Source organism: Marmota monax, unplaced genomic scaffold, assembly GCF_021218885.2.
Source record: "Marmota monax isolate L192 unplaced genomic scaffold, Marmota_monax_Labrador192_F-V1.1 WCK01_AAM20220418_F8-fsc00070, whole genome shotgun sequence".
Taxonomy (NCBI): domain Eukaryota; kingdom Metazoa; phylum Chordata; class Mammalia; order Rodentia; family Sciuridae; genus Marmota; species Marmota monax.
In genome coordinates this window covers 2,639,567-2,653,731 of record NW_026692116.1, presented here as the reverse complement: position 1 = coordinate 2,653,731, position 14,165 = coordinate 2,639,567, and the positions used below count along the sequence as shown (strand labels likewise).

The window sequence follows — 14,165 nt, the reverse complement described above, 5'->3', positions numbered from 1 at the left end:
CTCTCCCTCTCCCTCTCTGCCAGTTTGGGGATGCTATAAATAAACCCACTCTAAACAGTCATGTAAAGTTCGTGTGTGTACGTGTGTGAACAACATATGTTTTTACTTCGTTTGGATAAATACTTAGAAGTAGGATTGCTGGGTCAGGTAATAAGTGTACATTTACCTTTATGAGAAACCATCAGATTGGTTTCCAAAGTGGCTGCACAGGATTGGCTGCACAGTGGTAGAGCCCATGCCTGATATGGGAGAAACCCTGGTTTCTCTTCCTAGTACCAAAAGAAAACAATAAAAGGTAGCTACACAATTTTGAAATCACATCGCCAATGTGAAATAATTAATGAGTTAGGGCATCTAGTATTGTATTCCAGAGGTGTGAAGTGGGTATTGCATTGACGTTTTGATTTGCGTTTATTTAATGATTGATATTGGGCAGCTGCTATATACTTGTGTCACTCAGATATATTCTACTTTTACAAAGTATCTGCCAATCTTTTGGGGTTTTGTGTGTGTTTGAGAGTTCTGTATATTATTGTTACAAAACTTTTTCATACATGATGTGATTTGCAAATATTTCACTCTTTTCAGAGTTTTAATTTTTATAAGGTCAATTTTCCATGTATAAATCATGTCTTTGATGTCAAATATTAAAGGATCTTTGCCTAGCCACGAAGCCTAAAGATTTTTCTCTAAGTTTTACATTTTACATGTAAATTCATGTTCATGATCAATTTTGAGGTAATTTTTGTATAAGGGGAGGTTCAGGTTGAGGGGGTTTTGTTGTTTTGCCTATGGATATCCAGTGCCATTGGTGGAAAAGACCATCCTTCCTCTATTGAATTGTGCATGTTTGCCTCATTTGTGTGGCTGTTTCTGGGATCTCTATTCCATTCCACAGATCTTTAGGTATTTGGGTTGATTTGTTCTTTCCTTCCTCTTTCTGCTTCCCTCACTCCCCCCTTTTTATAATTAACTTTGTTTGTAAACGTTTTCTATCATGTTTCTTCCTGGTTTGTAATGGCTTCTCTAGGATATATACTTGGAGGATATATATATATATATACACACACACACACATATACACATACATACACACACATATATACATACATACATACAAATAATATATATATATATATATATATATATATATATATATATATATACATACATACACACTCTAGGATATATTACTGAACAACTATGCAACTGAACAAAATAGCTGGGTGCAGGGGCACATGCCTGTAATCTCAGTGACTGTAATCTCACTGAGGCAGAAGGATTGCAAGTTCCAAGCCAGTCTCATCAATTTAGTGAGATCCTGCCTCAAAATAAAAAATAAAAAGGGCTGGGGATATTGCTCAATGGTTAATTACCACGGGTCAATCCACAGTATAAATCAAACACACAAAAATAATGTCAAATTGTTTATAAAATGGTTATATCTATTTATGTTCCTGACTACTAGCATATGAGTTTCCCCTGATAATCTCCAACATTTTTTGTTTTCTTTTTTGGTACTGTGGATTAAACCCAGAGGTACTTTATTCCCAGTCATTTTTTTATTTTGTGATAGGATCTCACCAAGTTGCTGAGGCATCTCTGGAACTTGTTATCCTCCTGTCTTAGCCTCTGGAGTTGCAAAGGCTCTTCAATTTTGCAAAGGCTCTTCAATTTTTTTTTTTGGTAATGATGGAGATATTATTTTAGCTAATTTATAAGTAAAGACTAATATCATTTATGGCCTCAAATTTCACTTCACTCAATATTAAAGAAGTTGAATATCTTTTCATGTGTATTGGTATATGCATTTCTAAATTGAAATGCTTACATGTGACAGAATATTACCAACACTCATATTCAGAATTTCCCAGGCTTGCAGTCAGGAATGACCAAGTGATTGTGTTCTGGTTAGCAGGATGTAAGCAAAAGAGGCCTCTTTCAAGTCTGGCCATTAAAAATTTTGTGTGATTTTCTATCCCTATTTTCCTGTTCTATATCAGCTTTAGAGACTACATACTTCAGGTGGCATAACTAACAAATGGAACAGGGCAACTCAAACTGCTTTACTTTCAATAAAAATTGAATATTCCTTATACATGTCTTTTAGGGTAGAACATTTTGTGGTAAAACGATGTTTTCTTTTTTTTTTTTTAATTTTACTCTCCTTTTGTTAGTTTTACTGAGTTCAGAATTTCAAGCTGAATTTCTCCCTCTGGTTTTCCTTTTTATTTAAATAAAAACTGGTGGATAAACATAAATTTAGCACAATCACCTCTGATTATTCTTATTTTATAAATGCAGATCTGTGATCTATAATGTGAAAGAAACCTGCAGTTAGTATTGAAATGCATACAGATTGTCCTTCACTCATTCAAAAACTTTAAATTCACATAAACTTATAATTTCATCAGTACACACTATCCTATGACAAATGATTCAGAACAGGGTGCAAAGAAACCATATGCTAACATATCCAGAAAGTTTGTTAATTAAAAAAAAAACAGAAGTAACCATGATTAAGATACAATAAGTTATTGATAACCAAATGTGCCCTAAGGGCACTGTCGAAATAGAAGCTCCAGCAGAAAAAAGGCTATAGATACACAATGAGAAAATGAACTGCAAGATGCACACATGTATAATGCTGGAAAAAAAAATCACAGTCCTCCAAAATTCTTCACATTTCAGACTGACAACTTTCTCACAGAACTTTAAAGATTTATAAAATCCCACTGTTTTTGGTGTTCATTGTTTCGGACAACTCACCCTTATTTCTACTTTGGTGGGAAAAAAAAAAAAAACCTTCTATATAGCTCCTTTTCCCTAGCTGCTTGCAAAATTTTATTTGCTTATGTTGGTATGCTGGCTACTGAAAAGTGTTGTAGGTATGGATTTCTTTTCCATTAGTCTGCGTGCAATCTTCTACTTCCAAGAGAAAAGGACTAATTTTTCTCAATTTTAAGAAAAATCACATTATGGTTTCCCCAAATTAATGACCCTCCTTATTCTCATGGTTGGTTCCAAGAACTCTTAATTAGATGTATGTCAGAAGTTTTCATTTTATCTTATAATCAGAGGTTGGCAAAATTTCTGATACTTTCTCAGTTAGATGTCAGATGGGGGCTGGGGCCATGGATCAGCAGTAGCATGTGTGAGGCACTTGCCTGGTATGTGTGAGGCACTCAGTTTGATTCTCAGCACTGCATATAAATAAATAAAGTGTATCAACAACATATATATATGTATATATATATGATGTCAGATGGTAAATATTTCAGTCTTTGAGAGTCAATTTCAGTCACAATTACTGAATTTTATCATTACATTCTACAAAAGCAGTTGTAGACATGATATAAATAAATGGATGTCACTGTGTTCCAATTAAACTTACAAAACCAAGAAGTTGGATTTGACCTGTAGGCAACTGTTTGCCAGCCCTAATATCTTAATTTCTTTTATATATATATATATAGTTTTCTTCTCCTTGAGTCCTTGTGCTGTACCTGGTATTGTATTTGAATGTATTTTCCAGCTCACTATGCACATGCTGGGCAAGTCCTCTACCACCACTGAGCTACATCCTAAGCCCCAGATCATTTATTTTGTCTTCACCTGTGTTGCAACTGTTTTAACTCATCCATTGAGGTTTTTTAAAAAGTTGTCTATTTCAACACTTTATTTTCTAGAAGTTTCATTTTTTCTAAATCTGTATATAACCTCTCCCCACCCAATTCTTTAAACATTTTACAAATAGATGTTCTTCTGAAGTCCCCAGGGAGAATTGGGTGAGAGGTTATATATAATTTCTGCTTTCAGTCATTGTAAGGTTGTTATTTTCTTTGTTCATCTTTGATCATGAGTTAATTTCCTAATCTTAACTTGTGGTGATTTGACTTCTTTCTCTAGCCAGCCTGGGAACTTTAGCCTCTTGAAGACCTTCGACTTCCCACCTCACCATTGGCCAGTGGCACAATTAGCATGCTTAGCATGGCCTTTAACATCGGACTTTGAAGAAGTTCCCCAATCCAGTTGCTTACTGCTCTGCTCCCAACTAATTGTGGTGTAGAATACCAAAGAGAATTTTACTGCCTCTGCACTCAAAAACAGGTCCCATGAGACTGTGGTGGTGGTACATGCCTGTAATCCCAGCAGCTTGGGAGGCTGAGGCAAGAGGATTGAGAGCTCAAGGCTAGCCTCAGCAAAAGTGAAGTGCTAAGCAACTCAGTGAGACCTTGTTTCTAAATAAAATGCAGAACAGGACTGGGGATGTTGCCCAGTGGTTGAGCCCCTGAATTCAATCCTCAGTACCCCCTCCTCCCCCAAAAATAGGGTCCGTGGAAAGAAATAAAATTGGCAGTTCTCTAAACTTCATTCTAATCTAATTTTGATTAAAATACTAACAGTGTTTAAGTTCATTCAACTTTTACAAATTAGATAATAATAAATTTTTATATAATAACAGGCAATTCAAAGGTTCAGGTAAGTAAACTGTGGTGGCATAACTGACAATTCATTTGGAAGGGAAGAAAGTATTTGTTCCCTATTTCATAACACAGATAGAACTCTGGAATTATACTATAAAAATATCTGGATTTTAGGTGCAAAGAAAAAAAAAACTTGATGTGGGAATTTAATATCCAGATATCATAAAGGAAAAGTCAGATATGACTACATAAAATATATAATTTTAATGGGAAAAAAAGAGCCCCAAGAGACCTACAATAGATTATTTTTTAAAAAAAATCAAAACAAAAGGCTAACATCTAAAAAAAACCAAAAGCAAACAAAATAGAGTACAGAATGATTAGAAAAAAAGGCCAAAAAGAATGACCAGGCAACTCACATGGCAAACAATTAATTCCACTTGTAGCCTGGGAAATAAAATTGAAAGAAAAAAATTATATATTCTTTTCAATCTTATTAACAAAAAATAAGTGGTGAGAATAACGGGAAAGTATTTTCAAACTTGTAATAATACGAACTACTCTGACATATTTTAGAACAGTTATCTGACAGCATCTAAAAGTTAAAACTACTTTCTTTGTACCTTCTCACTCAGGAATCCTGTTTCAGAAGCTTTACCCATTTAGAAATAAAAGTACAATTATGTAATACTATATAAACAGAATATTTACTTCAGCATTGTTTGTTAGTGGTAGAAAAAGGTAATTAGCAATTGGACCGAGGGAACTTTTTATATAAATATGATAGAGCTATACTAGTGAAGGATAAACAACCTTTAAAAAACAATGAGTGTAGTCCATCTAATGATCTAGACCTAGATAGATGCTCATGATGTATTAAGTAAAATGTACGGATAGCCATATTTTTGTAAAAATAATTCCCTTATAACCTCCTCTCCACATATCCACATTTGGATCAGTATAAATAATACAGACAGATATCTATCTATCTATCTCTCTCTCTATATATATTCTTCCTAGAATTGGAGTAGAGGATAGAAATTTTTCTTATTATTTCTAAACATTTTTATTTAAGTCACATCTAAAAGCTTTGTAATTAAAAATATTATAAAATTCATACTTGGATATAATATTCAAGTATAAAAGAGTTGTAACATGATTTTTGAGCTGGCAAATTGTTTTTGACTGTTTACTTCTACATAATTATATACAAATTAATAAACAAGTAATGTATAAGAATATTTGTATGACAAAATATATACAAAGAATATAGAGAATTATAAAGAAACAGAAATTGTCCAATAATAACTATACTAAAAACAACTGAATTGTGCACTTTAAAAAGAGTTTTAAAAATAATTTAAAGAGTTATTATAAAGAAAAACAAAGGATGGGCCAATGTGAGAAGCCAACATAAAAGAAGAAAATAACAAGTTCTATAAATGATCTTTCAGAAAAACTACAATTTGTATACTGAAAACCATCTACAGGAGGGAACATTGACAATAAAAACCATAATTACTGGAGCAATGATCCTGGGAAGTTAAGAAAGAATTGTTAAAAGATGCCCTAACAGGGACAAATGAGATGAGAACAAGGACAAATTCATTTTTTGTAAAGGAAGGGAGAGAAGAATATATCACAGTGATGATTGTTGTAGTGGTATTGGAAGCCTGTCAAAGATCTTAGGATTATTTCTGTCACCTCTGTGAAAAAGCAGCAAGAAATGGGTAGCAGAGACGGATGGTGGGTGAGGTGATATTGAATAGATGTCTGAAGTGGAATGGAGACATGAAGTAGCTGACTGCCTAGGGAGAGTGAACAACGCATGGAAACTTAATTTCCGGCCAACACTAAGGCTCATTTGAGATTGTGCTCAGAATTTTAAAGTGAGAATGGTTATTGAGGTTGCATGTTTTTTTCCCAAACACATTTAGTTTCACGGATGCAGAGCAGGTGGTCAGATTTCATAAGGATTTGAGTTTTGCCAAGTGAATACAACAAAGGAAGAAGCAATGGAGTTGAGAGGGTATGCAAGGGAATGATTATAATAATGTATTATAAATATAGGACAAGCAGAGAAGTCAGAGTATGAAAGGGAGAAGTACTGTGTTTTGTTTTATGCTGGGAATTGAACTCAGGGTCTTGCATATGCTAAACACATATGCTCCACCACTGAACTACACCTCCAGCCTGAGAAGCTCTGTGAAAAAGATTAATGGGATTGTAGATCTTGGTGAGGTCTTAAAGACTGTTGGTGTCAAGGGCTTATACAAAGGAATAGACAAGAATAGGAGGAAGCAGTAAGAAAACATGTATTGAAATTAACTTTATGGAAGGCTTTTAGTAATTGGTTATAGCAAAGGAAAGGGGTGCTGAACCTGTTTTTGTTCATTAAGATTAGTCTGATGAGATGAAAAATTTGAAGCTGGGAGCTTTTAGGGAGAAAGGAAGGAGAGAATGGTTTGCAAGTGGCATTGCAAAGGTCAAGAAGAGTCACTAAAAAAATAAGCACAAAATGAGAGCTGCAGGGATTAGAGCAAAGGATCTGAAATGTTAGTGTGTATGAAAAGCAAGTGGAGGGCTTGATCAACTACAGATTGCTGGACCTCACAACCAGAATTTCTGATTTGGTAATTATGAAGTCTGAGAATTTGCATTTCTAAAAACTTCCCAGATGAAGCTGATACAGCTGGTCCAGGAACCACATTTTTTTTTTTAACAACTCAGAACAAAAAGAGGAAAGAAATATTTACTTTTTATGAATCCCAGAAACAACAAAGAGGTTTTAGGAGCTGAAGAGCAGTGATAGATGTTACCAGAAAAGAAGTTCTCACAAAACCAGATTGTAGTTGAAGACAGTTACGTGTAAGAAGAGAAAACAATCTAGTACAAAAATAGTGTATAACATTGGAAGAATCAGTTATCAACCAATACTCTTCTCCACTAAGCTGATTTCAACCAACCTATGAAAACTTGCCTTAAATTTGAAGTTAAGTGTCCATTTGGCTCTCTGTATGTAATCTTTATGTTATATATAATATTTTAGGAAAATAATATAATACATACTGTTTAGTATATACACACTAATTTCTTGGTTAAAAATAGATATGTTTCAATAGGAATAGTTATCACCTTAATTCTGGTTGTAACAACACTATTTTAGCCACTAATCATGTTTTTAAAGTGATTGATGATCTAAAGATATTTTAAAGATTTGTCATATTATAAAATAAATAAGGTCAAGAAAACTTTCTTATTCTTTATAAAATACATACACACTTCGAATTTTTACTTTAGATGGTATCAAATAGTGCCCGAATTGTGTTACACTTCAAGAGTCCAAACATTTAAAATACATGAAGCTAATACACATGATTTATACAACTTGAAAATGACAAAACAAAAATATTTTACAGAATAGTTAAGTAATACTTTCTATAGTTAAGTAAAATTAAACATTCATTGCTATCACTTATACATATTAATAAATATCTGATAAATTCCTACAGAAACTCGCATACATAATATTTACTGATATTTGGCCAAATTCAACATCTTTCAAGCCATAGGTAATATTTATTTAAATTAAATTCAGTATAAATTTTGAATACAGAATCAGCAGAAAACCTTATAAAACCTGATACTCAAGTATTATTTATTAGAAGCTCTAAGTATTTCTTTTTGGAGGGATGGCTACTAGGGATAAAACCCAAAGGCATTCTATCAGTGAACTACACTCCTAGACCTTTTGAATACTTTTGAGACAGTCTTGCTATGTTGCCAAGACTAGCCTTGAACTCACGATCCTCCAGTCTCGGCCTCCCAAACAGTTGGGATTACAGGCGTGCACCACCATGCCTGGCATAGAAGCTCTAAATATTTTTAAAAGCAGGCAAGTATTTATTTAAAATTAAAAATCTCAACAGGAACTATGTTTTTGATACATTTTTACATATTCCTCATTAAAAAAAAAAAACAATCAGGGATTATCTCTTTTGGATTTTCATTGCTTAGAATAGGGCCTATAATGTATAGACGACAATTATTTGGAGAAAGAACAACATCTGGTAATCTATTAAATTTTAGGGATCTAAAGAATAAAATTTCCTATAAATGATGACATTAAAAAATGAACATATAGCTATTTAAATGTAAGTGAAAACTGTTTAATCATTTTAGATCGATCAAAATACAATAGAAGATTGATATTTAGGTGTCTGAAAGCAATCATTTTACCATATGCACTTTAATCTTTTATATTATCCATTTAAAGTTGATGGTTAATCTAAAAACTGCATTTTAATCAAAGTTGTTTTCAAACATTGTCATAATGTCGCTTTGAAGAGTCATATCAATGGTACCCGCCATCTATAAAAAAGAGAACATTTTAATTACTTTTAAAATGAATGCCTTTATTATAGTTATATAAAAATGATTATGCAACATTTGGGAACAGATCATACAAATGCAAACAACTTATTTAACATAATGAATTTGTATATAATTTTTATTTCTTTAAAAATACTACTTGGTTTCCTTAATATATTGTTCATGTGGTAAACAAAATTAAACCTGTATGGACATGAAGAATTAGTTTGACTTCTTTCTCCAAGTAAGACATAAATCTCTCAATATTGACAGAGTCAATATTGAATGTGAACTGAGAGCAGGGCACAGTGGCGCATGCCTGTGATCCCAGTTACTTGGGAAACTGAGGTAGGAAGGTCCAAAGTTCTAAGTCAGCCTGGTAAACTTAACATCCCCATTCTTTTGCTTTGTATTGTTTGAAACAATACAAAGCAAAAGAATGGGGATGTAGTTTTTGCATAGCTATAGAGTTTGTATAGCATAATTTGAGGACTTGACTTCAATCCCCAGTGCCACCACAAAATAAAAACAAAAACAAAAACAAAACATTGTTTTATTTATTTCTGTAACCAACTAGTGCTGGACACATAAAATTATTCTCTAAATGAACCAATTTTCTCTGTGTGAGATAATTTCAACACAGGAAATTAAAGCTATGGGCTTTCCTTGATTCTGCCACTTACTGTGCAACCTAAGGCAAATTATTTGACCGAATCTATTCTATACAGACATATTTGTGAAGAGCAAATCAAACTGCATGTATAACAATCATAAAAATGCATTATTAAATGCTAAAACGATTTTTAAAATAAGCTGAAGTAGAGAAAAAGCTAATCAAGGAAACAAATGTTAACTAAGCTTTTTTTCTAAATGCTCTTGTTATATAGGTTAGATATGCCTTGCCATCTGATAAGACATCAAATGTTAAAATTTTAACACCACTGCCCTCCAATGAACAGCAACAGATCAGAATAATAAGTAAAAACAGAAATTTGCAACTAGTTCGTTGGCTTTCTGGATATGAACTTGAATACTGGTGATGCAGAAAAAAATTAAGAATTATTACCTATCAAAAGGGTAATAAAGGGTATGTCTAACTCAATAAACTATAAAAAATTCTTATAATTTTTCTTAGAGACAAAAATATACTTCTTAAATCCTCAACCAGGCAACTTTACTAATGTCCAGCTCCTAAGATGCTGAAGTGGACATCTAGCCTAGATAATTCCTTAAGGTGCTTAGGCCTGCAAAATGAGAGTTAGATATGTACTCCCAGTCTAACTATCATGTGATGCTACTATAATACAGATGTACTATAAAATTTGAAGAATATGTAATGAAACCTGTTTTTATTTAAAAGTTGTAAATATATTTTAGGTCCTATTCCACCTTGACTAAAATCTGTACATCAGGAATACTCAACTTATTGGTAGAGAAACAGTTATTCTGTATACCAGTTAACCTTAGATTCCATAACTTAAATACTAACTATGTTCTATAGCTGACACCATAGGATGTATATTCCTTTCTCCGTGGGACACACACTTTAACTATTCAAATTTAAAAACCAAAAGCTTGGTTCAAGAAAGTGGAATGAGGTTAGCTTTTGAGGGTTATTTTAAATGTCAAAATATAAAAACTTTTCCCAACAAGCATCAGTCAACTAGCTGAAAAATTAAGGATTTAGGTTGTCAAGAATAAAAGAGCCAGGTGCACTAGTGCATGCCTAGAATCCCAGCTACCTGGGAGGCTGAGGTGGAAATATTGCAATTTTGAGGCAAGCCTGGGCAACTTGGTGAGACCTTGTCTCAAAATAAAGACTAAAAAGGGTTAGGGACGTAGCTACAGTGGTAAAGTACCCCTGGGTTCAATCCCCAGTACCAAGCCTCCCCAAATAAAAACAAAAAACAAAACATCCCAAAACAATGAAAACAAAATAACAACAACAAAACCAATACATTGGCTAAAAGTGAAAGGATAGAAAGATTTTTTTTTTTTTTTTTGGACTGGGGATTAAACCCAGGGCCCCTTAACCACTGAGCCATATCCCCAGCCCTTTTTTGTATTTTATTTAGAGACAGGATCTCACTGAGTTACTTAGGGCCTCACTAAATTGCTGAGGCTGGCTTTGAACTTGTGATCCTCCTGCGTCAGCCTCCCAAGCTACTAGGATTACAGGTATGAACCATTGTGCCTGGCAAGGATAGAAAAAATTTTACCATGCTAACACTAGTCATAGAAAGGTTAAGTGCTTATATTACATGTCAGAGTAAATAATATTACCAGAAATAAAGATTACTTCATTATGAAAAGAGGAACATAACAGAGGATGTGAGAATATAACAATCCTAAATGTTTAGATAACTGATAATAGATTCCAAATATGTGAAACAAAAGGACATAATTAGGAGGATTAGGAAAATAAATCTACAAGTATGTAATTGAGGATATCAATGCTTTTTTTCTCAATAATTGATAGAACAAGCAGCAGGAAACCAGCAAGTATATAGTAGGCTTGAATAATACTATTAACCAACTTGACCTGATCAACACTCTACCCAACAGCAGCAGAATACCCATTTTTCTCAATTGTACACAGAGTATCTACCAAAGTAGACCACGAAATATTTGCCTAAACAAAGAATTCAAGTTCAGACACTATATGTTCTTGATTTACATTAGAAACTACTAACAGAAATCATTAGTCAGAAAATTCCCAAATATTTGAAAGCTAAATTATAAATACTTCTAAAATAAACTCATGGTTAAAATGACTTAATTTTAGTTTTTAAAATATGTACATTAGAACTCCTAAATGAAAGGTTCTTAATCTAGCAGTTAATTAAAGAAACACTGATCTGAAACAAATAGCATATCTTTTGGCTACAACTCATAAGTGATTTGCAGATTTTTCAAGAGTAATAATATATGGCCAATCACTTTTGTGCCATTTTGTGCTTAATGCATGCTATTTCATTTCATTTCATCTTCATAACAGGCATTATTATTTACTTTTTATAACGGAGCAAACTGGTCATACAGAGATTAAATGAACTGCCAGAGTTCAAAAGTCTAGTAAATAACAGAACTCAGGATTTGAACCACAGGGTTTTAGTAGCATGAGGAGCAACACTACATTATGCTTGCTTCTTTTGACTATAACATTTTTATTTTAAGCCGAATGTAGAACCTGATTCCCACTATATAGGTAACTCCACTGTTACTAAAAAACAAAAAAACCACCCTGAATGCATCTTTGAATATATAAAAGACAAAGCTCTATTAAATCTTTGTTAGGTTTAGCAAACTAAAATTCACTTACTGCTTCTCTCCTCCTTCGTTCTTGCTCTTTCTCCCTTGCTAAATTACGGTCTTTGAGAAGCCACAGCTTGCATTTATCTTGAGCATCCAATGACTGCTGATGTTCTTTCTGCTCTTCTCCATTGCATTTGTTTTGCATTTTATTTGAAAAAGATTCTAGAGTCAATCCATTTCCGAGGTCCCTTAAAGAAATAGTAAAATTCAAAGTAGTTTTCAAGTTCCTTAAAAATTTTTAATATGAATACACATTACTAAATAATAAATATAAAATAATGCACTAGATACCTGTTTTCCTTTTTTATGACATTGCTTTTAGTTTATTTTCGATGTGTCAAATTTTACATAGGGTAATATATATTAACAACAATAATAACAAAAGCTTTTAGAAAACTGTGACCAAGATAACCACTATCTCTTATAGGACGGAAAAACTTTAGGACATTTCTGGAAAATAATGTTGTTATAACTTGGTAATATCTGTATCTTTACCAGCTTAATGACTTGATTATTTCTGTCTTCTTCAAAACAGATACTATCACTTAGAAAAAATATTAATAAAAATGTATTTTTGCCATTACAATTTATTCCGTATTTTACTAAATAGATGAGCCATAGTCACTTGACAAATATTTTAAAATACATTTCTATACCTCCCAAAGGCTCCTTTAACCAAGTAAATTACAGACCTCTGATTTTCTTGAGATACTTTTGGTTCCTTTGTATTTTGTTCCAGGTGTTTCCGTATTAGTTCTTGTGTTCGAGCTTTTACTTCTTTTTCTATTGCTGCTTTTCTAAATTGATTGAAGAGCTCATCTGAGGATTTCAGTACACCTGGTGTTTTCACCGGTTTGCCTAAACTTTTCCAAGAATCAGCATTCTTAATCTTTATATCCTAAAATAAATATTTGATTCAGTCTGTAGATGCCAACCAAATTTTGGAAGACAATATCTTTTGATACAGTATTAGATGAAATTAAGATTCCAAAGGCCTTTATGCACCTTTACTAAAAGGGCCACTAAAGTCAGAAGGAAAATGAAAACAGGATAACAAATTATATAAACTTAATTCATTGAAGACCAAATAGCATAGTCCCCAACTATTTCAACTTAACGTGAGACATATGTATTAACTACATAATAACTTGCAAGAAGCATAAAAATAAGTACACTTCTCACTGTAATCAAGATACTTATGATCCTATAGGGAAATAAAAACACACACACAAGTGATTAACAAGAGTTGAAGTAAGATTATGCCATAAGGTTGGAAAGGCATGGGATTCGTTGAAAACTCTCTGACATGTCTTTCCTTTTAGAGTAAGACGACAAAAATTAATGGATGTAGTTACCATTCTTAACATATGCCATGGTTGAGATCAATGCTGCCCAATAGATATATATGTAATTTAAAATTTTTAGTAGACACATTTAAAGTCTTTTAAACTTAAATGTTAATTGTTATATTTTACTTAACAAATATACTCAAAGTATTACTATTTCAATATGTAATCAATATAAAAGACTTAAGATATTTCTTTTTTCATACTAAGTCCTCAGAATTGTTATTTATGCTCATACCATATTTCAAATACAAAAGTGATTAGCAACAATTAGGCTGTAAGTAAATTCATAACTTAAAGTAGTTACATATAGCTGAGTTGCTCCAAACGTATTTATGTTTTTCAATAACTGAATTGTATTAGTTTTAAATTCAAATTAAGTAAAAAATAAATAGTAAAACTTAGTTCCTCAGTTGCTACAGACACTTTTCAAGGACTTAGTAGCCACCTGGGACTAGAGGCTACCATACTGGACATTTCAAGTCTAGCTGGCCTTTCTAAGAGTTAATCTGTATAACAATGGTAAAGAGAAAGGATTATGCAATATCCTGATGACTTTATGATTATCTCCTTAATAATTATGATTGATTGCTCTTTTGATACATTTTCATGAAATATTAGTATAACATTATACTAATTTTCCATACAAGGCAAAAGAATATTTATGACTGATAAATTTGTGTCCCAAAGTAATTAGAACATCTCT

General features: G+C 32.6%; 1 protein-coding gene across 1 annotated transcript in view; it reads right to left on the bottom strand.

The window, feature by feature from the left end:
• Positions 1-8,729: 8,729 nt before the first annotated feature.
• Brdt (bromodomain testis associated) overlaps positions 8,730-14,165 on the bottom strand; it is a 48,573-nt gene continuing 43,137 nt past the window's right edge. The window contains exons 15-17 of the mRNA XM_046462487.1: positions 12,806-13,011; positions 12,121-12,301; positions 8,730-8,798 (exon numbers count right to left, since the gene is read on the bottom strand). Coding sequence (XP_046318443.1) covers positions 8,730-8,798; positions 12,121-12,301; positions 12,806-13,011 — 456 coding nt within the window. The remainder of the gene's footprint in view (positions 8,799-12,120; positions 12,302-12,805; positions 13,012-14,165) is intronic.